The following is a 22,787-nucleotide window of genomic DNA, read 5'->3' on the forward strand; positions in this document are numbered from 1 at the left end:
GCTGGAAGGCATAGCTGTCTCCTGGATGGCACCACATCCCATTTTTAATTCCTCACCCCTCCTTCTGGAAAACCCTCACTTAAGGGCTTTCTCCTTCTCTGGCACTCACTCCTACAGGCATCTCAGCTGACACCGATTTCCACGCCCTTCCTATATAAAATGTAGTGGACACCGCTGCTCTGGAGAATATGGTCATGAGGCTAAAGACAGAAGGACAAAGGAAATGCTGTACAAAAGGAAAACGAAAGAAGAAACTTAAAAATCTATTAATTTGGGTTTACAAACAAGTGAGACTTTTGGAAGCAACATCAAAGCCATCGTACCTGAAGGTTTTCCTCCCTCCCGGGCATCGATCCAAAGTGCTGAAGAATCTGGCTTCGAAATCTGTCTCTTAAATTCTGAAACCAGCTGCAGGCTTGAGAGTAGACCAAATCATGAAGCTGTCTGAGATTCTCTATCTCGTCTTCCTTCTCAACCTAGAAATACAACAGTCAGTAAGACTTCTGTGTCTAATCTCCCTCCACATCACCAACCCTACAGAGATGGGAAAAGACGTCAAAAAATAGGGAGTACATATTTCAGAGCTGGATCAGAGGCTATTATGCTTATGCAATATACAGCACACATTTCTGCCTCACATAGTGCCAATGGGCCAGACTAAGACAGCGAGGCCTGACCTCCACCTGGCCTTGCTGAGTTAGCAATGCAATACTGCAGAACCCTACTAACAGCCCCTAATTGGGAGTGGTAAGAGAGAGAGTCGTTGGATAAAGGTCTATACGAATTTGGAATTCCTTTTGTCTTTAAGGATCAATGGCTTTTGAAAGCAGTGGAACAAAAAAAGCTGAAGAATACAGTTGCTACAATAAAAGGAGACTGGGGGTGGTTTAAGGTACAGATGACATGGCAGAAAGCAGTAATGGGATGGAGGACAAGCATTAATTACATCTTTAACCAGGGAGCTGGGTCAAAAACAAAAACAAAAAAAACCGCAACAAGTAACTTAGCATATAAAGCCAATACATCAAAAGACAGAGAATAAATGATGCAATGATGAACTCCTCCTGCTGCATAGGCCCAAGGCTGTGGACACCTCCATCACCCCTCCATACACCTTTCAGACTAGTGGATCATCAAACTGCAGATGTGAAACTAAATGCATCGGTCTTCCAGCCTAAGACCCAGAGGAAGAAGCTCACAGAGTGCAGGTGGGAAGATGCCACGTTAACTCATCCATCTCAGTCTGATTTCTGAAATGCACTTATATCCCACTCACTACGTGCCCAGGGAGCGTTCTGTTTCATATACATTAACCAGAACAAATATGAGACCTGACTCAGACTTTCATGCTTCGAGGATGACTCAACATGAAAACAACAAAGGGAGTCTCAAACATTCCGAAATAGAAAAGGCAAGACTATAGCACACAAGAGAGAAAAGAACACACTTTGTATTTGTGAAAGATTTGAAATGAAAAATAAAACTAAAGTTTAAAAAGCATCTGCTTTTTGCACAATAATGTGAATGTACTTAATGCCACTGAACTGTACACTTAAAAATGGTTAAAATGGTAAATTTTATGTTATATATATTTTACCACATTAAAAATAAATTTAAAAAAAAAGGTAGAGGAGCCATATGATTGAAGAATTCTAGTTTTGGAAAGACCATACAAGATTCAGCCCCCTGCTAACACACATTGGTCTTGATCTGAGCAAGAAATAAACTTGCGACTTGTTAAAACTATCAAAAAAGAAAAAAGCCTCTGCTTTGTACCCTTACAAAATTCAAGGAGACAAACCATGGGCTCTAATAAACAAGTAATGATAAACATAAGAGTCTGAGATGGAAAAAGGAGCTGGCTAAGAAGCAGGCAGAAGTTTTAAAAGCAAGCTTATAAAGTTAAGAAACTTTATTGCAATAATAGAATTTAAAATTTCAATAGAAATCACAGAAAACAGAATTGCTACACTAAGGGAAAAAAAGACTTTGATATCAAAACAACAAATGTGAGAAGCTTTTCCAGAAGGGACAAGAAATCATTACATAGATGAGGCACTGAGATGAGGAAAAATTATTAGACACTACTAAGACCACAAAGACCTAGAGAACTCAGTTTTCTAAAGATCAAATCCATAACGCTTTCAATATGCTATTCTACTGTCATATGTTTATATTTATATATAGTCATGTGTTCAGCCACATACTCAAGGGGTTTTGGCATCAAATCCAATATATGAAGATATAAGTTTACGTAAAACTAATAGAGTTCTTAGTTTTATGAAGAAGGTTGCCTTTAGCAAATGATTCTATTAACCAAGGATGCCTGAGGCACAGACTATACCAATCAACTCAGAATTTGAACTCCCACTATACTTTTGGCCTAGCGCACAAAGCACACTATCCCACAGCATCTTTATAATAAGACAGGAGAGGCAATATCAGCCTAATCAAGTTTATCAGCAGAGAGGCAATATGGTATCATGAGAAATCACAGCATCGGGAGCCAGAGGGCTGGCGTTAAGTCATTTTTATTACACTTCCTATAAGATTTTAAGCAAACTAATTAACACTTCTGAATCGTACTTTCCTCGTCTGCAACTACCATCAAGTTCTGAAAATTCAATGGGCTAATGTTCATAAAATGCCGACGCTCAATAAATGCTGTTTGAGACAAGGGCCCAAACAGATCAATGAACAAGTGATAGTAAAAGATCTACATTTTTATAATGCCTTTCCAAAGGAAACTGCCTTTAATTTGATATTTGTAGCATTCTCAATCATTTTTCAGATCCCTAAACTAATCGCAGACGGTAAATTAGATACCAGAAGTGTCAGAAGGGTCACATTCACCCTCCCCAGATAAGATGTCACCAACAAGTATACAGACAGTGCTTTATCTGTGATGCCCTAGAGTTGAACACAGCACCCAACTGTGCCTGTTTTAGCATTAAGATTATCTTAGGCATATCTTCATATACAGAACAATTCTTAAAGGATTTTATGTGTTTACATCAAATTTCAATCTACTGATTACCTCAGCTTTGACTACTAATAAATTCAATAAAAAAGGGCAGGGATTAGCAGCTCTCATATCTTAGAAGGGTTGGAAGTCCAATTCAATCAACCACTATCGTTAAGCTCCCACCATGCAAATGTACACATAGAGTCTGGGCATTGCGCTCATTGTTGAGCCTGTAGAAATGAAGAGGATCTGGGTTCTGGTCTCTCAAGTTCTCATGGAACTCATAATGATTAAGAGCAAGATAAGAAAACGGTAACCTGGAGCTAGTTTGCATAAGGATTGAGGAGGTCTCTGATAAAAAGAACTGCTTTATGTGCCTAGAAGATATCAGCCTGTACAATGCAGGACAGAGTCTACCAAAGTGTGCTGAAAAAGAGTATTTTTTAATACCTTAACATCTTCCAAATATTCAATGTCCGCAGTGCAATATCCATCTTTCATTCCTCTTTTTAAAACCCTAAACCGCTTTCCTCCGACTGTATCAACTACGGACCTTCCATCAGGTAAGAAATGTACATTTCTAATTTGTAACATACAGCCATAATCTGCAAAACTAAAAGAAAAACTCTGATTAATATGAAAGTTCAAGCAACAAGCACGCAAGTTCTCAAAAATGTTCAAAGGAAGTTCCAAGATAAAAATAAAAATATTTAAGTACATGAAAAGCATACCTATTTTGGGTATCACTCACACACATCCCAAACTGTTTCGTTCCAGTTTGTATACTTCTCCGAATCATCAGCCTGTATCTTGGCTCAAATACATGAAGAGGACAAGGCACAGTGGGGTAGGCCATAGTGCAGACGAATATTGGAACATTCTTGGTCAAGCTGAAGAAGGAAAGAGTTTCATTATTATGTAGCAGAACACACGACAAAAATGAGCGAAGCTTGCAAATTAATACAAAGCAAAAGAAATTGGCTCTAAACAAGGTGAATAAGAATCAGCATCCCCTTGATTAAGTTCATGCTGATATAATATTAATCCTAAAAATCTGTTTGTGCTCTTCTTATTTATACAAGTAAATTTGATTTTGAGATACCAGGTTATCATATAGAGTTAAGTATTTTGATGAATCAAAAAGCAATTGATTATAACTACTATTTTATATTAAAAATCTGTTTAAAATATTTGTACCATGACAGGGTTACTATCTTTTATCCATAAAACACTCTAGGTTACTCTTAGAAAACAGTAAGGAAAAATGAGCTCCCACAAAGACAAAAGGCAAATCATTAAAAATTCCTAGGCATTAAAATATTTTCAAACACACTACCAAAAGCAGATAATTCGATAACATTTTTTCTAGAAAATTAAAATGATACAACCTTTTTCACTGCTAGATTGGTAGGAAACAAGAGGGATGAAGGTGATGCCCAGCTGGGCAAGAGTATGGAAAAAACCAGTGGTGCAGGGGGCAGTCTGTAACAGTGCAACTTGGCTGAAAAAGAATCTCGCTGACGAATCAAAAACTTTAAAAATGTTCAGATCCTTTGAACCAACAGGCTCACTTTTTTTTCCTACAAGTACTCTAAGAGTGTTCAGTGTAGCACTGTGCATAGTAGCAGAAACTTAGAAGCAAAGAGAGAGGATGAGTAAACTAAACTATGACATAACCACAAAATGGGATCCTATGTTTAAATGTTTATACTGATGAGAAAAAAAAGTTAGAGAATAATCTAAGTAAAATGATCCTTTGTTTAAAATGTATTTATAGATATTAAAACCTGGAAGGACATACACCAAAATGCCAGTGGGTGATTCCCTTTGGATTACAGATTATGTTGTTTTCTCCTTTTCTTCGAAAAGACCTGAAATTACTTATGTGAAAGTAATATTTAATAAAATCCTACTTAGTATATAAAAACATATTTAATACCCAATTTCCTCTACTTTTAAAACTGTGTATTCTACCATCACTGAGTACTCTCTCCTTACGAACGTAAGAACTGAAAAAAAAACCAGTAAACCTATTAATTAGCAAAACTTTTAAGTACCGGGGATGAGCTACCCCTTAAAAAAAAGCCCCATTAGTAAGCAGCAGGATTCCCGCAAGGTTCTCTCCATCGCACTCAGCGCCCCTCACGTTACTATTCCATCTGTCATGTATGGATTCCACTCTTCTGAGGGGGGTCTGGTTGTGTCACTAGGTTTAAGATTTCAAAGGACTACCTGTGGCTTTCTTATATCCAGGTTTCTACAGTGTTGATCAAAAGCTTCATAATCCTCACATCAGAATATTTTCTATCATAAAACCACACAACAAAATATCAATTCCTTGGGAAGATGAATCAGTAACAATTTCTATGAAGAAAAGACTAGAAATCTCTCTTCTACTGAAGGCCACTGCCCAGTGAAGACATGTGATGGACACATATGGAAAAAGAACACTCTGCAAGCACAATTAATTTATCCTTAGAAAGTCAGAAATACAAAATGTTTGATTTATACTTTGAAAAATAATGAAACAGTATATAAAAATTACAATTTTACTCTTTATTGTGTCCACTTGAAGTAAAAGAAAAAGAGTTAAGAAATTAAAAACCTATGAAAGAAGTTTAAAGAGGCTCAAATGACTGGTGAAAGAGGGAAAGACATGAAGGGAAAAGAAGGGGAGAATTAAAGTACAAGAAAGATACTATATAGAGCCACAAAACCAGGTCCAACCTATTCAACCCCAACTAGACACTGTGTCCTCTTAACAACGGTCTCTATCACTGAAGCCCAAGGTCACCTCCAGGTTTTTCACCCGCCTGATACTAACTCAATTCGGCTAGCAGTCAGTATCTTCACTAATTGAGAATTTGGCTCCTAAGTCACCTCTTTCAATTTCAGTCTCAGGCCTCAAGGTCCCAACCCCTTCCAAACCTCTAACTGGCTACACCCCCTGCCAATCCAGGCCACCTATCCTCACCCTTCCTCCTGCCCAGCCTGATACCTGAGGGCTGCTGTGCCCAGCAACCACTGTTCCCAGCTGCACCTCTCCATTCCCAATTCCACTGCCTAATGTCACTGCAGGAAATCCCTCCCCCACCTAAGTACTACTTCTATGCAAAGAACTGAGCCAGGCATTCCTCATAGAACATCTGGAAGTTACCAAATGAACTTTAAAATGATTCTGTCTGGGGGCTGGCCCCGTGGCCGAGTGGTTAAGTCTGCGCGCTCCGCTGCAGGCGGCCCAGTGTTTCGTTGGTTCGAATCCTGGGCGCGGACATGGCACTGCTTGTCGGACCACGCTGAGGCAGCGTCCCACATGCCACAACTAGAAGGACCCACAACGAAGAATATACAACTATGTACTGGGGGGCTTTGGGGAGAAAAAGGAAAAAATAAAATCTTAAAAAAAAAAAAAATGATTCTGTCTGTTGAGGACAGGGGAAGCTGACCAATACTCGTTTAAAATATGCTTTTGACTAGACTGGGCTGAACTTAAAGACAGGATCCAGCTTGCTGTGAGAAGGTTCCTCCTGACTGTTTTCAAGGGTAGTAGCTCGTAATTTGATTACGTTAACTTTTATGAGAAGAAACTTACTGTGAGAGTTCAGCAGTTTCTTCATCATATATTTTTTTCCTCTCAGACAGCTCATCAGGCAGATACTTCACCATCAATTCTTCCAACAGCTGTGTGACACAGTACCTCCTATCTGCTAGATACTAAAAGACAATATTATTTTACATTCCAGTACTTTTTTTTCCTATAGTATACAACAGGCAAAACAGTTTGATATATTAGAGCCTTTATTACATATTTATGCGGTCAATTCTGAATAAATTTAATTAGTGAGGGGCAACGTTACAAGGGATGATGCCAAACAGGTACACTGGTCTGTGGGTTTGCTCAAGAGCATTAAAGATACATGGCTGCAACTTGACCCAAGCACTGTGTATAAGACCCATGTCTTGCTATGAGCACAAATCCTTTATTAGTAGCAGCCAGCACTGCCCCTGCCATCTCCCACATCAATTTCCATCTGACAGCTCATAGGTACGCAAAACTAGCATTTTAACTGAGAAACAAAAATAAGGTAAAGAATAAAGAAATTAATGAATTTGCCTTATTTAAGAAAAGCAAAACCACGGCCCTTTTTTTTGTTCCCAATTTCAGTGGCAGAGTTTCCAGATAATTTTTCTTTCAGATTCTCCTTCCATGGTCAACCCACGATCACTCAGACCCTTATCAAGAGGCTGTTTTTCCTACAGGATGCACCTGCCAACTCTGGCTCTATACGCTATGGTACATCTGGACCGCTCCCATAACACTCTGCAAAAGTGCCACCCTTATGCATTTTTGTGTCATTCTCTTTTCCATCTGCTAAAAGTCATCTCTTTCATTCCTGCCTATGAAAAGCCAATCTATCCTTCAAGGTCTTGCTCCAATTTTACCTTTTTCATAAAGTCTGCCTTAATTATTTTTCTGTCTCCCAAGAACCCCATATTTTACTGCCTTTACCACATAAAAGGCAGTTACCATGTTACCATCTCCTGCATTGTACTACATGGACAGGAATTCATCATGTTTCCGTAACTCAAGGAAAAACTGCATAGGCCCGGGGACCAGGTCAGAGTACATGCACAGAATTTTGGACAAAGAAAATGCCCAATGCAAATTAATTTACTAAAAGCAGTGAGGAAAAACTCTTGGGAGACAATCACAAGACAAAATAAAGAGAAGCCATCCTTTAATCTGTAGATCCAGCAAAAACAAGGGTTTTGTCATTATCCAATGAAAAATAGAGTAGGAAAAATGAGAGGTCAGGAAATGGATTATAGCAATGGTTTTCAAACTTTAGCGTGAATCAGGGCTTGTTAAAATGCAGATTGCTGAGCCCCACCCCCGAGTTTCTGATTTAGTGGCTCTGGAGTGGAGTCTGGGAATTCATATTTTTAACAAGTTCCCAGGTGATACAGATGCGGCTGGTTAGAAGAACACACTGAGAATCACTGGTCTGGAGAGGGGTACTCTGGAGCAGACGATAGAGAAGCAAACAACTGACGAGTTCATTATAAAATTAATCAAATTACAGACATTATAAAAGTAACTTTATCATTATTTTCTATTAAATTAATAAAGATGTTTTAAATTGTAAGATTCATGTAGCAAATTGGGGGAAATATAGCCTCTCTTACATTACTGATAGGAATCTAAATTTGTACAACATTTCTGCAGGCCTAGGCAATTTGGCAATTGGTTTTAAGAGTCCTATAAACATAGGGCCTTTGATCCAGTAATTCTCCTCCCAGGAAATTACCTTAAGGAAACAGTCAGAGACACAGAGCACGGTATTAAAAAAAGAAAGGACAAAACAAGTTACATACCCAACAATAGGGAAATGTTAAATCACTGGACTATTATACTGCTATAAAAAGCATGTCTTTAAAATATATTCAAATGAAAAGATGGGCAAAATAAAACTACAAGTAGGAAAAGCATAAAACTATAGAGTATATCAATTTTATTTTTTTAAATATCCATTTGGAGTTTATAAATTAAATTACACAGGATGTCTTCAAAGTCAGGACACAGGATAAAGTTATTTTTAAATAGTATCTTAGTTATACTTTTAAATAATATGCTTATTTTGTTTTCCTGCAAACTCCAGACATTTTTTAAGGTGAGGTATCTCTAAATTTAAAGCAACGTATCTAACTGTTAATCTGAAAAAAGCATAATAAATACACTGGAGAGTATCTAAAAACTCTAGAAACACAGGAAAAATAGCATGTTAAGAGTATTTCACCTGAACACATTGAGCATATTAGTTGAAAATGTAAATGACAAACTCTTTAAGAATAAGTTTATCGTTTGTTTCCTGACTTTGCGAATATTCTGTATTGGTTTTGTGTTTTACATATCAGCTCGTTATGTAAGACAGATATCAAATGTAACAATACGCACAAGCTATTATGACATCAGTACAGAGCTGTATTTTCTATATAGGAAATAACTATGTATATTCAATAGCAAAATAGTTTTATCAGTTTTTTTATTCATATTTGGAAGATCCTTCTTTTTCTTTAAACAATCCTGTCAGCCATCAGGGATAGAATCACTCTCCTGATCAATGCTACCATTGTACTGGGAGCTCGAATGAGAAGGCTGTGGCCTCACCTTAGGGGATCTCCAATCACTCAAGCACAACGGAGAGGATGCTGTCCTCCCATGGTCCCAGAAGACGCCACCTCAGATCTCGGTGCTTTCCTGATACAGGTTATTAGTGCTGATCACTGACTACGTAAGAAGGGGTGTGGAAAGCCATGCCTCCCTCTCTTCTTCCCAGTCTACCACTTTCTAGAGCTGCGCTGTCCAATGTGGTAGCCACTAGTCATATGTGCCTAGTTAAATGTAAATCAATTAAAATTAAACAAAGTGTAAGAAATAGTTCCTCAGTCACATTAGCCACATTTCAAGTGCTTAATCACCACAAGTAGCTAGTGGCTACCATGTTGGACAGCAAAGAAATTGAGCATTTCTATCAAAGCAGAAAGTTCTACTGGACAGAGTTGTTCCAGATATTGAGGGGGCTAGGCTAGGCCTGAAATCTAGCCTATTACTGGGGGTGGGAGGCAGAGCAGTTGGGTTTCCCCAATATGGTCATCATTAAAATTGAACCTACTCCTGACAAGGTACCTGATCACACCCACTTTGTCAAAAAAGTAAGCACCGGGGTCTTGGTCGCAAGGACCTCTCTGTTTTCCCCTACCCTCTCCTAACTCACTTTTCTCCAACACTAACATACGGGTAATGAAACATTACCCTTTTCGGTCACTCAGGATATATAATGTAATTCATTCTGAATATGATCATTACTTTTTCTATGGCTGAATAGAAATGAAACTATGTTACCAAACTTAAGACCAATAAACAGATAAATATACAAATGTTTATTACCTCTTTTAAGCTTTCTTTGCAAAGGGGACAATATGGTGTGTGATCTAAACAACGCTCAAGACAATTCTTACAGAATGAATGTCCACAAGGGGTTGTCACTGGCTCAAAAAACAACCTGAAATCAACCAAAATACACATTAGTTTTCACATTAAACTATCCATTGGAAAAGCTGAACAAACTAATGACGGAACATGACACTAATCTCTATTTGGAGGAGAAAGAGGAGGGTTTGGTGGGCAGGAGAGGAGGGAAGGGGCAGTCAACGCAACTGTACCCTTCTGAACCTTTTAAAAGTTCAGCTTCAACAGAGGTACCCTGTGGGGGGCCCAGAGCCGTACTGACTAACAGAACAGCCACTCGCCACATGTCGCTACTAAGTGCTTGACATGTAGCTGGTCCAAACTGAGGTGTATGGTAAATGTAAAATACACACCAGATTCACAGGCTTAGTGCAAGATAAATAAGGTAAAATATATCATTAATAGCTATTAATTAGTTTTTAGACAGATTCTTATTTTATCATTTAAAAATTAATTTTCTTAATAAGCTTATAAAAGCCTTACTATATAAAATTCATTAAAAAGAATAAGTCAATAAATATTACATTTGAATCCTAAAGAAATATTATGCTTCACACCAGATATAATACTCAAACCCTATGGAGAAGCTAATTTTACTTACGAAAACATGATACTTCTGAAGTTGCTAGAAGCATCGTTAGATGCACAAGTGCTTCAGAAACTGGCTGGTCTGATGCCCTCTCCTCATAAAGAAGCCCAGGCTCAGAAAGGACAGTTAGTTAGTGCCAGCCTGTGTCACCAGCACTGGGTCTCCTGACTCTTCACGCACGACTCTACCACAATTGACGTCAACGGAAACGTTCTTTCACAACGATCAAATCTTTTAGAATTATAAGCACAATGGAAATCCCTACCCAATGCTACTTTAACAGGATTTTATAGTTAAGGTATATAAACAAGATAGAATCACGCACATACAAATACAATCAGAATTCTTACCCTAATCTAAAACTATGTATCTAAACTTCAATAGTAAACATCTAACTTTTACAATAGTTTACAACTTCCCAGATACTTTTTATACTCAAGCCATTTGGTTCTCACAACACTACGAGAGAGGCGAATACTGACCCCACTTTCTAAATAAGGAAAACCGAGCTTCAGAGATGAACTTATTTGCCCAAAGTGTGAAAGGTAGATTAAGACTAAAATTCATCTTTTGATTTTCAGTTCAGTGTTCTGTGACTTACATTGCCTCCCATTACAGAGTATATTACAGTTATCTACTCTGTATTTTATTTACATTAATATAAAATATTCATCTTTTAGGGGCTGGCCCCGTGGCCGAGTGGTTAAGTTCGCGCGCTCCGCTGCAGGCGGCCCAGTGTTTCGTTGGTTCGAATCCTGGGCGCGGACATGATACTGCTCATCAGACCACGCTGAGGCTGCGTCCCACATACCACAACTAGAAGGACCCACAGCGGAGAATATACAACTATGTACCGGGGGGGCTTTGGGGAGAAAAAGGAAAAAATAAAATCTTTAAAAAAAAAAAAATATTCATCTTTTATAAAATTTTATATACTTACCTCATGCAGAGAGAACACTCAAAATCTGAGACATCGATTAATTCCTCTGGGATGTCACCATAAGTTAAGGAAAATGTACAGACTTCATTGGGAGTTTCTACTAAAACAGAGACAAGGTTATCTTCTTTAGGAAAAAGTTGAAAGGCCATTCTAAATAAAGATGTTTTATAGGAGTATAGCAAAATTTTTACCTCCTTGTTTTTTGAGCTTATTTCTTCCATCTTCATTTACAATCACATCCTGGTCTAAAAGAGACAACTTTCTTTTCAGCAGAGCACCTTTTTCTTGAACAGAGAGGAAAGGTTCTAAGGACACTCTTTTTAAACAATCTTCTCTGGCAGGCATTTCTGTGGAATTTACTGCCTGTGCCGAGCGAGCATGGTTTAAGCTTCCTTTGACAGGCTCTGAGGTGACCTGTGGTATTTCTTCACTCTAGAAAAATACAATAAACCAGGGGGACTGTATTTCTTTACTTTCTACTGCTCTCACCAAGAATTAAACCGAAGTGAAACTCCAGTGCCTTATAATGTTCATTTTACTGTTCATTCAACAGTACCAACTTCTAATTCCAAAACCCTGGGCAGTAAATTATTTTTGCCAGTACTTACATAGCCTCAAATGTCAAACTGATTTACATTATAATGAGGTTTAAGAAGTTATGTAAATATAGTCATTCCTACCCTCAGGAAATTAAAATAAATACAATGCTCTATGTTTTCCAAGAAACGGAGTTTTCTGGCATTCAGGTAACCTAAAATTGTGATTAATGAACAAATACATCACATAAAAGTTTCTAGTGTAGGGGCTGGCTCTGTGGCCAAGTGGTTAAGTTCACGCGCTCCGCTGGGGCGGCCCTGGGTTGGGGTCCTGGGCGTGGATGTGGCACTGCTCGTCAGGCCACGTTGAGGCGGCGTCCCACATCCCACAACTAGAAGGACATGCAACTCAGATATATACAACTGTGTGCAGGGGAGATAAAGCAGAAAAAAAAAAAAAAACAGATTGGCAAAAGTTGCTAGCCCAGGTGCCAATCTTTAAAAAAAAAAAAAGTTTCTAGTATAAAATAAAAGGCTACAGATGAAGTCCTATTAAGACAATGCTTAACAGGTTGAAAGTACTACCTAAAGAGATTCTAGTACTAGAAACTAAGAAAGTGAAGATCTTAACTTGTAAAGAAACAGATAGACCAAGCCCACGACAATCTTTTCCCAGCACTTACCTGCTCGGGGCTAAGCTCACTGGCAGAGAGAGGCTCTTCCATTACCGAAGGAAAACCAAAAGGTTTGTTTTTAATACATGGTAACGGACCCCAGGAAGAGTCCTTCAGGCCTTCTTTTAAGTTTTCTGGTGATAATAAATCACATAAAATCTGTAAGAGAAATATTATAAAAGTAACGGCAAATATAAAATACTTGGTTAAAATAACACAAATTCACCTAATATTTAAGAATTTTTAGAATATTTGTAGCAGACGTTATTTTTAATGAACAGGGAAGGAAGAGGTTAAGTAATGTAATAAACAGACTCGCCAAATCGACTAAGAAGTCTTACAAAACCAAAGCGTGCCTCCACGTGGTCAAATCACCTCCAAGAGATGATTCAAAAGGAAGCCATGGGACAGGTTAGACTGGTAGCCCTTAGAAGGTACCCAAGGATAAGGTGGCCTATAAAGATTTAATACAAGGAAGAGATCTTAACAGCAGTAGACAATAATTTACGTCCAGACATTAATGAGTCTTCTCCGGTGAATGGGTTCATGGTTCACCCCAATGTGTATTTTAAGGCTGGACTCAGAGTGTTTATCTGAACTAAAGAACTTGAACCTCTAACTATAAAACCCTACAATTCCATGTATTTACACTGAATTTAGCTTCTCACTGAACTACAGCCCAGCTCTTGGTTGGGAGCACCAAATCGCAGCAGTCCCATAACAGCCAGGAGTTAACCCGGGAGGCAGGCAGCTGCACTATCAGAATTTCTGGGTGCTTTTATCAGGAACACATCTAAAACTTGCAAAGAAACAGGGTAGGTTAAAGCAGGGGAAGAACCTGGCTAGAAGGAAATCAAATTTTGGGGGTTGTCAAATAAGCTATGTTTATATGTATAGCAGTGCATTTCTTAAAAGTCTAAATTTGGAGGTTTGGTCTTTCAGCTGTACTCTCTCTCAAATGCACAACAATCAGAGATATTCATGAATCACTGCAATGTAAATAAGAGGGAAATATACACAGTGTAAATAAAAGTGTGCATATCTGGTAGGTGCTCAAGCAATGCCCCATTTAATACAAAAATATTTAAAAATCTGTAGATGTTTCTACATTTCCCCTGATTAAAAAAAAAAATGTATTAACTACACACCTACCCTTGTACCCAGCAACTCCACTCCTAGGTATTTAGCCAGGAGCTATAAAAACCCAGGTCCACAAAATGACTTGTGCAAGAATGTGCACAGCAGCAACTGGAAACAACCCAAATGAAAATCACTACTAACTGTGAATACCACAAACTGTGCTACCTTCACACAATGGAACACTTAGTGAACAATAAAAAAGAAAAAACTTACTGGGTGTATCTCAAAACTATTATGTTGAATAAAAAAAGCCAGACACAAAAGAGTACATGCTGTATGATTCCATTATCCATTATCCATTCAACTTTAACAGAAGTTCTTGAATGGGCCAAACTGCTCTATGGTGGTAGAAATCTGAACAGTAGCTGCCTCTGGGAGCAGGTAGAGAGGGGACTTACCAGAAAGGGGATGAGGGAAATTTCCAGGGTGCTGGAAATTCTATTTTGATTGGGGTTCTGTTACAGGAGTGCATAATTTCTCAAAACTCATTGAACTGTAAAATCTATGCATTTTATTATACATGTAAATTATACCACAATATACAAAGCATATAGAGGAAAACCGAATATTTCAAAGCATCAGCTCTTTTGCGTTCATCTGACTTTTTTAACCAACAAATATTTACAGAAATATAAGGGCCTCCAACGGCATGGAAAACGCCATATTGTAAGTCCTTAAGAAGACTGCAATCTCACCGAGGCAACATGAACAAATATAGAACCATCAGAAAACACACAACAGTAAACAGTTTTTTGTTAAATCAGAGGCCTCGGATGTATATGCAAACAAACCTCATAGAGGATATTCCAGTGTTAGCTGGATTCATTAAGGCGTTTGGGATCTGAGAACAATTTCAGAGTTCTCACACTTCAGGGTCCTTCAGCATCTCCCAGGGTGCTAGTTACACGATGCCCCAGCTCTCAAGATTCTAATTCCAAAGGTCTGTGGTGGGGCCCAAGAATCTTTACGTTTACCATGCACTGAGGCGGTGCTGACAAAAAGCCACCCTTAAGAAACACCACAAAGGGGATAAACACTGGCATGTTTTGAGGACACTGAGGAGAGCATCAGGACTGGGCACCAAAATTGTATGAGGGTAGATTTTCCCAAAAAATGTTTCAAAGACTCTAGTCTTTCCAGATGTTCGATGAGTAAGTTTGACAAAAGCCGAATGCTGTTGTCATGCTGGCATAGCAAAAACTCTGAGAAGTTCTGAAGAAACCTGTTTAACTTGGTTTAACTCAATCTTTCAAGTCATTTGATCAGAGACCCCCCCCCTTTTCTCTTTTAAATAACACCTCTTAACACACCACAGAATAAACTTTAAAAAGTGATATGGATTACTGAGAAAAAGAGGGCAAAAAAAAAAAAAAAGAAAGGAAAACATTGACTGGGGCAATACTATTGGTAACCATGGAAAGTAAGCAAAGTTGAGACATGACATGAAAGGCAAAAGGCAGGCCAATAAAAATTCCTGAGCAGGAACATCATGACAACAATGTTTAATTAAGGATGATTAGTCTGGCTCAGATGGAACAAATTATTAGGGAATGTCTAAATTTAACTAAGCACAAATAACGCATTTAAATATCTGTGAATGAAATGTTCTGATTTCACTAACAACTCAATACACAAAAGTATAGGAACCTGAAAACCACCTGCCAAATTGCTACTAAATTGGACTTATGGACTCCTTATGTTGTTATCCCAACTTTCTAATCAGCATTTTTAGGAAGACCTGTGTGTCAGCCCTGCCTGGAACTATTATAGTTGGTAAACTAATTACCTTTTCTACTTCTAGCTTTGCAGGTGCAAAATCTTCATCCAGGGCTAAGCACTGAAGAAAGAGTTGTAAGGCATCACCGAAAAAACCAGCGTCGTGGAGTACTTTTCCTTTCCTGAAGTAGACCTGCAGTCAAAGCAGAAACGCAACTTTTACTGAGAGACTTGCTTTTAAAAAATCAGCATCAAGTAAAGAAAAAAAACAGTCAGCTCGGAAATGCTCATTCTGAATCTCTGAATGACTCTGAGGAGCCCAAGGCGTTTAAAGGTATATTTACATACTAGCTGGAGAAGCACTCAGGTAGGAGGGACGGAGGCCCAGAAAGTGGCTTCAAAACCACATTTCTAATTACCTCACTTCAGCGCTAAGTCCAGAGGAATCTTTTTTTTTCCAAGTTTTACAGTTGCCCATACAGATCATTTTCCCTTTTGTTCTTTTTGTCTGAGGAAGATTAGCCCCGAGCTAACATGTTGCCAATTCTCCTCCTTTTTTTGCTTGAGGAAGGTTAGCTCTGAGCTAACATCTGTGCCAATCTATCCCTGCCCCCCCCCAAACTTTATATGTGGGTCACCACCAAAGCATGGCTGATGAGCAGTGTAGGTCCACGCCAGAGATCTGAATCTGTGAACACAGGCCACCCAAGAGGAGTGCGCCAAACTTAACAACTATGCCACAGGGCCAGCCCCTTCCATCTTATTCTTAATAAATATTTGTCTTCTACTAATAGGTCATGCCATCATGGCAGTTAGTAGCATTTTCCCTAATTTATAATTTTCACAGCTTTCTCACTATACTACCCTCAAAGGCAGTTTTGAATGGAGGAAAAAGTCACATAAAAGAGTAATTTCTAGCTTAAAGAACTTGGCAATTTGATAGAAAGGAGATTTAGTAAACTGATGATATATTTTATATTTACACCTCAAGCCTTTTTTAAAACCACATAGGCAGGGCAACCTCCTTTGCCCCATCTACTGTATGAAATCACTGTCTAATCATCTAGTTCCCATTATAATGCCTCAATCGACTGTCCAGGCTCAAAGACTTCTTCTCTTTCCAGTAATAAACCTCCTCCATCCATGTCCAGTTTGGATCCACTTTGACAATATGGCCAGTTGTATCTCTTTGAGGAAATTTTGTCTACTGAAATCTCTAATTTTTTCCATGCCTTGAATTCACGTTGTTCTTTAATAAGGAAGTAAGTTTCTTATAATTTAAAAAACTGTCAGATAATATTTATTTACTCAAAATATTGACCTTAGATTTCTGGAACTCTATATATTTTATTTAGAGTCAACCAATCCATTCTGTTAAAACTTATAACCATAATTGAATGCATGTTCCCTACAGCTGAAATTTTAAAATTCATGCAAATGTAAAACAGTAACTTTACCTCAGGCCAATTTGGCAGTTGACAGAGAATTGCATTTAAATCTTCTATGGCTGCTTTAAATTCTTGGAGACCAGCATATGATTCAGCTCTGTAAATTTTTAGAGTCAAGTCGCTGGGCTCTGAAACAAATATTTTATAAAGATTTGATTATTTTTAAAAGATTATTGCGTAATCCACAAAATACATCCTACTAGATTAAGAACTGACTTAGTGATTCCAGTCAATAACCAGCAAATAAAGGCAGTGAATGAGCACAGTATGGGTGCAACCCGCTTACATGTCGAATTTTGTCTAAAGTTCTATCAAATCATTATATGCAGATTAAGTTAATGGAGGAAACTACGGTTTTTAAGAATAGTGGAAATATTTTTAAAACAGGAATAATCACCTCTAAAAAACGAATGTTTTCTTAAAACAGGGCATTCTATACAGATTTAAAAGACATCTTAGATGTCTAAAGATTTGCCTTTTTATGGTAAATCTTAATTTTTTGTACCCTAATTTCTAACTCTTCATTTATAAATGACCCTATGTGTAACTACTGCACATAGAATTTCCATAGTAACAAAGAGTGACCACGGCTCAATCTTGGGAGGGTATACAATGGTCCTGATTCTGGAGGAGAGGGGTTGATAAGAGTTAGGGTTTTTAAGAGGTTAAAACTTTAATTCCTCCCATTAGCCAGAATGGTATCAGACCGTTCCAAAACAGATTTAATTTCAAATATTAAGTTTTGTTGACAATTTCACTATCCTCTATGTCTCTACTTGTAAAACCAAATTAGTGTCCAATGGCATTCAGAATGTCAGACAGTTCACCTATGAGACTATAAGCGATTATTACAGGTACACAGATTCTAAAACTGAAGAGTAAGCAAGACACTCATTCCCAGTACATCTACAGACGAAATGAGCTTGACTCTTCTTTAAAAGCTATTCATCTCTGAAGCCTTCAATAATGTATGCTTATGAAATAAAGCCTTCAGTGCGAGATAGGCATAAAGACCCATAAAGCCTCATTTAAAAAGAAAAAAAAACTATAATAAAACTTCTCAAGAGCTCCCCGGTTTACACTAGTTTTTAAATGATTGCTTTTCTACAGATAACTTTCGATTTAACAATTAAATGAGACACAACTTTTTCGGTTGCTGGTGAACTCTTGATTTAATGATTAAATTAGACAGAAATTTTTCAGTTGCTCGTGCTTGAGAATAGAAATTATATCATTCCCTCAAACTTATACTAATGAAAATTTTTAAAGAATGAAATTAATATTTCATGAAAATATTTCTTACTTCCCAAATAAAAAACGACACGTCTAGAATATTTTGTCTTTTGTTTCTTAAAGCAATATAATTGGAAATCATTATCTCTGAACAAAAATGCGTAGCAATTGAAAGCTCAGTCTGATTAACCAATCAAGAATGAAGAGGCCCAGCACAAAGCTGGGAGCTGTAGGTGTTCAACAGATTTTAATTTACCCCTGTCTTCCAGGAGCTTACAATCTAATGAGGAAACTTTATTTTCTTCTGCAGCGGCTTCATGTAATCTGATTTGACAAGCACAAGTGGAGTTCAGAAAATGGAGAGCAGTGCAGGCCAAAACAGTCCAAGAATGAGTGGTCCACTGACCAGCAACAAAAAACTCTGAAGGGCCAAAGGACTGGGGCCCGGGATGTGCAGTTTTCCCCCCTCAGCTGGGCTGCTCCCAAGAGCATCCTTGAGACCCCGCCTCTACTCCAGCACCTCCAGACAGAGAGAGCTCACTGTCACAACAGGCAGCCCACCCCACTCCTGGACCCATTACTGGGCTCTTTTGTAATTCCAATTTTTTCTTTTACAGCAAGTTCCTGTTGCACCATCCTTGACGCAGTGCACACTCAGAATGATGGAATATAAGACCCTTTTCTCAAGGCCTTCGCTGCTCAGCAGTCACCTTTATGCAGCCTCCTTAGGTCAGCCCTGAAGGAAGGGACTGAGAAGATCTCTGTCTTTGAGAAAGCCCACTCAACACATCACACTTCTGCACTGTGACCAAAGCGATGAAAGACTGTGTCCCCTCCCTACTCCACACAAAACACTTCGACTACTGATACTACCTTAAGGGGAGATGGAGGGTCCTAAAAAGTTAGTATATACTGTGATAAGAAGAGAAGTACACCCTAAGAAGAGATGACAAAGAGGGTCGGATTTTAAAACTCTTGCTCCCCAATTCCTCCTAGGTAATGCTTTTACTGAGAACTTCAAACGTTAATGGAATAATTCTTTTGAATGATTCTATCCAAGAAAAAAAAACAAAAAACAAAACACCTCATCAGGTGAGTTCAAACTCCCAATACAGAGATTAGGGCCACCCATAATTCCAAAAAGGGGCAAATGCACTAACTGAGGCCCTCCAAGAAGTCAAAGCATACAGAAGGTCTGCCCTCCATGCAAACTTCTGCAAAAGGCCAACTGTGAAAAAAAGCAATCAGCCCCAACTGTGTCATTAACTCAAGTTTGAAAGAGGCAACAAATATTTACTCTATGCTCTCGACGTGGCCTGAGAACACCAGAGCAAACAGTCACCTCTCTGCACAGGCCAGCAGGGTGGGCCTGTCAGTCCACTCCTGCAGGAGCCACAGTGCCCAGCCAGCACCTGGCACATTAGAGACTCAATTTTTCGGAGAAGTGAATATAAAGAAAGATGCAGTTGGGCTAATCGTACTGAGCACGATCTAACTCCCAAATCTTGATCTTCAGGCCTGATTTTTTCACCCTACTTTCAGATTCATCAAATTTCCAACTGTCTGTTGTACCTTTCCTCAAATTCAGTGTTTCCCACCAGAAAAAAAAAAAAAGTGTCTTTTCACTGTATTCTCTCTTAGTAACACCACTGACTTCTCAAATCAAATTCTTAACTTTGTCAATTTTATCTCCCATAATATTTCTCAAATCTGTCCCTGGTCTTTTCCAACCCTACTACTAATAGCCTTGGCTTAGGCTCCCAAAATCTGTTTAAGACTACTGCAATAGCTTGCTGACAGCTCTTACTGCCTCCCAGTTTTACCCTACCTATATCCTCATCAGCCACAAGATGAAGCGGGTTGGTACGACATACAAGTTCCTTCATGCCTGGCTCCTGCCCACCTCTCCAGCCTTACTTCCTGTCACTATCAACCTCCCACTTCAAGTCCCAATGATACCGAACTGCTCGCCCTGCCCCGAGGATCCACTCTATTTCCCGCCTCCCTCGTTTGCTCACAGAGCTCTCTCCTCGTCCTATCACTCCTTGTCAGACCATTCTCCTCCCCCTGGTCTGGATAACTGTCTCGTCTAGCAGAACAGCTCACCAATCTCTTCTCAAGATGCTTGCCCTTGAGTCCACTTCCACTCAGCCTCTCAGAAGGATCAAGAGCATGAGCCTTAAGGTCAGACTGCCTGGGGTCAATTCCGGGCTCCTCCACTTACTTGCTGTGACCTGGAGAATATTACCAAACACCTCTGTACCTCAGCCTCCTCAGCTGTCAAATTGAGGGTGTTTTTAAAATTTATTTTTATTTAAGAACCACTACTTACTATGTACTGTTCTAAATGATTTACAACCTTCAGAACAATCTTACATGGGTCTAACATTGCGTTTTTACAGATAGGGAAACTGAGCACAGAGTTGAAGTGACTTGCTCAAGATCAAACAGCTAGTAAGTGGTGGATTCTAGATTCTACCTCCAGCAGTCTGGCTCCGGAGCTCTGGCTGTTCACCTGCATGCTAATAACAGTATTCTGCTTCACAAGGTTACTCAAGAGCCGAGTTAATATATGCAAAGTACTGGGAACAGAGCTTGCTACATTGTAAGCACTACTTAGTGTTTGCTACTATGACTCCATTCCTTCACTCCATGTGCATAGTATTAATTTTCAAATCTATTTCTGAGCTCCCTCCATTATTTCCCGTCTTTGTATCCTCAAATCCTGGCTTTGCTACATGTTTGCTGAGCCAGGGGAAATTCATTAAAATCTGTCCCCTTAAGCTCCTCAGCTCATGCTCTCATTTTCTCTTCTCTCAGATCCAGGAATATGGTGACTCGTTAGACAAATAAAAAGACTGAAATAAAATTCTGCTACACATCTGAGGGAACCAGTCTTTGTCCAAGACAGTTCATGGGCTGACGGGGGAAAGTCCTCCAGACTCGTGATTCCTCATCTTTGTCCCAATGCTGAGGGACAGGGGATCAAGAGTAGGAGTCTACCCATTGTTAATTTAATTCACCCTCAAGACACTTTTCTGGGGCCAGCCCGGTGGCCCAGAGGTTAAGTGCACACGTTCTGCTTCTTGGCTGCCCAGCGCTCGCCAGTTCGGATCCTGGGTGCGGACATGGCACCACTTGGCACGTCATGCTGTAGCAGGCGTCCCACATATAAAGTGGAGGAAGATGGGCACGGATGTTAGCTCAGGGCCAGTCTTCCTGAGCAAAAAGAGGAGGACTGGCAGCAGTTAGCTCAGGGCTAATCTTCCTCAAAAGAAAAAAAAAAAAAGACACTTTTCTTTGGAGTATGAAAGTGATGACATTTTTAATGTACAGTTTTAGGAAATATACCATATATATTGTTTTAACTTGCTTTTTTTGGTCCATGTAATTAACTACTAGTCCACATGATTTTTAATGGCTTCAAAGTATTCTACTATATACACAATCTATTTTAAAATTCCCTCCTCTACAATTATTACTCCCAATTTTTGCTAATATAAAAAATACTACATGAGCATCTATCTACATGCCCTTACATATCTGCTTATTTCCTCAGTCAACTATCAAGTTGAATGACTGTGTAGAAAGTTATAGAGACATACAAAGTTTTCAATACATTCTGCTAGCCCTTTTATAAAACTTTACTTATTTTATAGTCTCACAGCTGTTTATGTTGTTCACTAGAAAAATACAAGTGAAAAATAGCACCATTATTTTAACAGGCCTCTCTTCTGTGAGTGTGACCTTTAAAATTATATATTTATAGGCTATTTGGGTTGTTTACATGTAAGTGTAAAACTTCCTGTTCACATCCTTTTTCTCATTCTGAGTATCTTTATCCTAGATTTACACGTTGAGCTATTTCAAGAATGTCAATGGCCAACCAAAACACCAAATTTCTTTGCATCTATTACTTTATCAAGTCCAGTATGGTAGGACTGGGTTATAACATTTAAATTCAAAGCTGCCAAGTGACAAGTGATTAATGATTGATTAATAAAGCCCAGGAATAGTAATCTGGCACAGTAATTAAGATCACAACCACTGGATTCAGAAGATCTGGGTTCAGATTCACTTTGGGGAGTACCTCAGTCTGTCCCTTACACACTGCTGATGATACCTACATCTTAAGACTGTTGCGAGGACTAAATAAGATAATGCATGTTAATAGTTAACACACTGCCTGGCGCACAAGTGTTCAATAAATAACAGTTACTGTTAATATTACAAAACATTTCAAAACAAGTTGATAAAGAAATGAGATTAGCTTTTGATACAGGTATTGGAAGAGTATTTTCTATCTCTTCTTTTATGCAAATAAACCTTAGCCCAAATGAGAAATATCTTTAGGGAGTATAGTGCAGACTGGAGAATGGGACAACAGTGAGCTAAAGAAGGTGGGGAAGCAAAAAACTGATCCTATCCTACAAAAGAAAAAGGAAAAAATTGAACCAAGCTTCTGTCTTGCATTTTAGTTCTCTTAAGGCATTCACCCTCTATACAAAACATGACA

The 22,787-nt window shown here is 38.7% G+C and overlaps 1 protein-coding gene across 2 annotated transcripts in view; it reads right to left on the bottom strand.

Moving 5' to 3' along the window:
* The window catches only part of LONRF1 (LON peptidase N-terminal domain and ring finger 1), a 32,023-nt gene that overhangs the window by 3,727 nt on the left and 5,509 nt on the right, over positions 1–22,787 (bottom strand). The window contains exons 2-11 of one of the 2 annotated variants that reach the window (XM_044760469.2): positions 17,048–17,166; positions 15,661–15,783; positions 12,744–12,893; positions 11,716–11,956; positions 11,525–11,621; positions 9,915–10,029; positions 6,558–6,679; positions 3,697–3,855; positions 3,416–3,578; positions 324–476 (exon numbers count right to left, since the gene is read on the bottom strand). In XM_044760469.2, coding sequence (XP_044616404.1) covers positions 324–476; positions 3,416–3,578; positions 3,697–3,855; positions 6,558–6,679; positions 9,915–10,029; positions 11,525–11,621; positions 11,716–11,956; positions 12,744–12,893; positions 15,661–15,783; positions 17,048–17,166 — 1,442 coding nt within the window. Of the gene's footprint in view, positions 1–323; positions 477–3,415; positions 3,579–3,696; positions 3,856–6,557; positions 6,680–9,914; positions 10,030–11,524; positions 11,625–11,715; positions 11,957–12,743; positions 12,894–15,660; positions 15,784–17,047; positions 17,167–22,787 lie in introns of both variants that reach the window. The other variant, XM_044760468.2, reaches the window with a different exon arrangement.

Source organism: Equus asinus, chromosome 27 (genome assembly GCF_041296235.1).
Source record: "Equus asinus isolate D_3611 breed Donkey chromosome 27, EquAss-T2T_v2, whole genome shotgun sequence".
Lineage (NCBI taxonomy): Eukaryota > Metazoa > Chordata > Mammalia > Perissodactyla > Equidae > Equus > Equus asinus.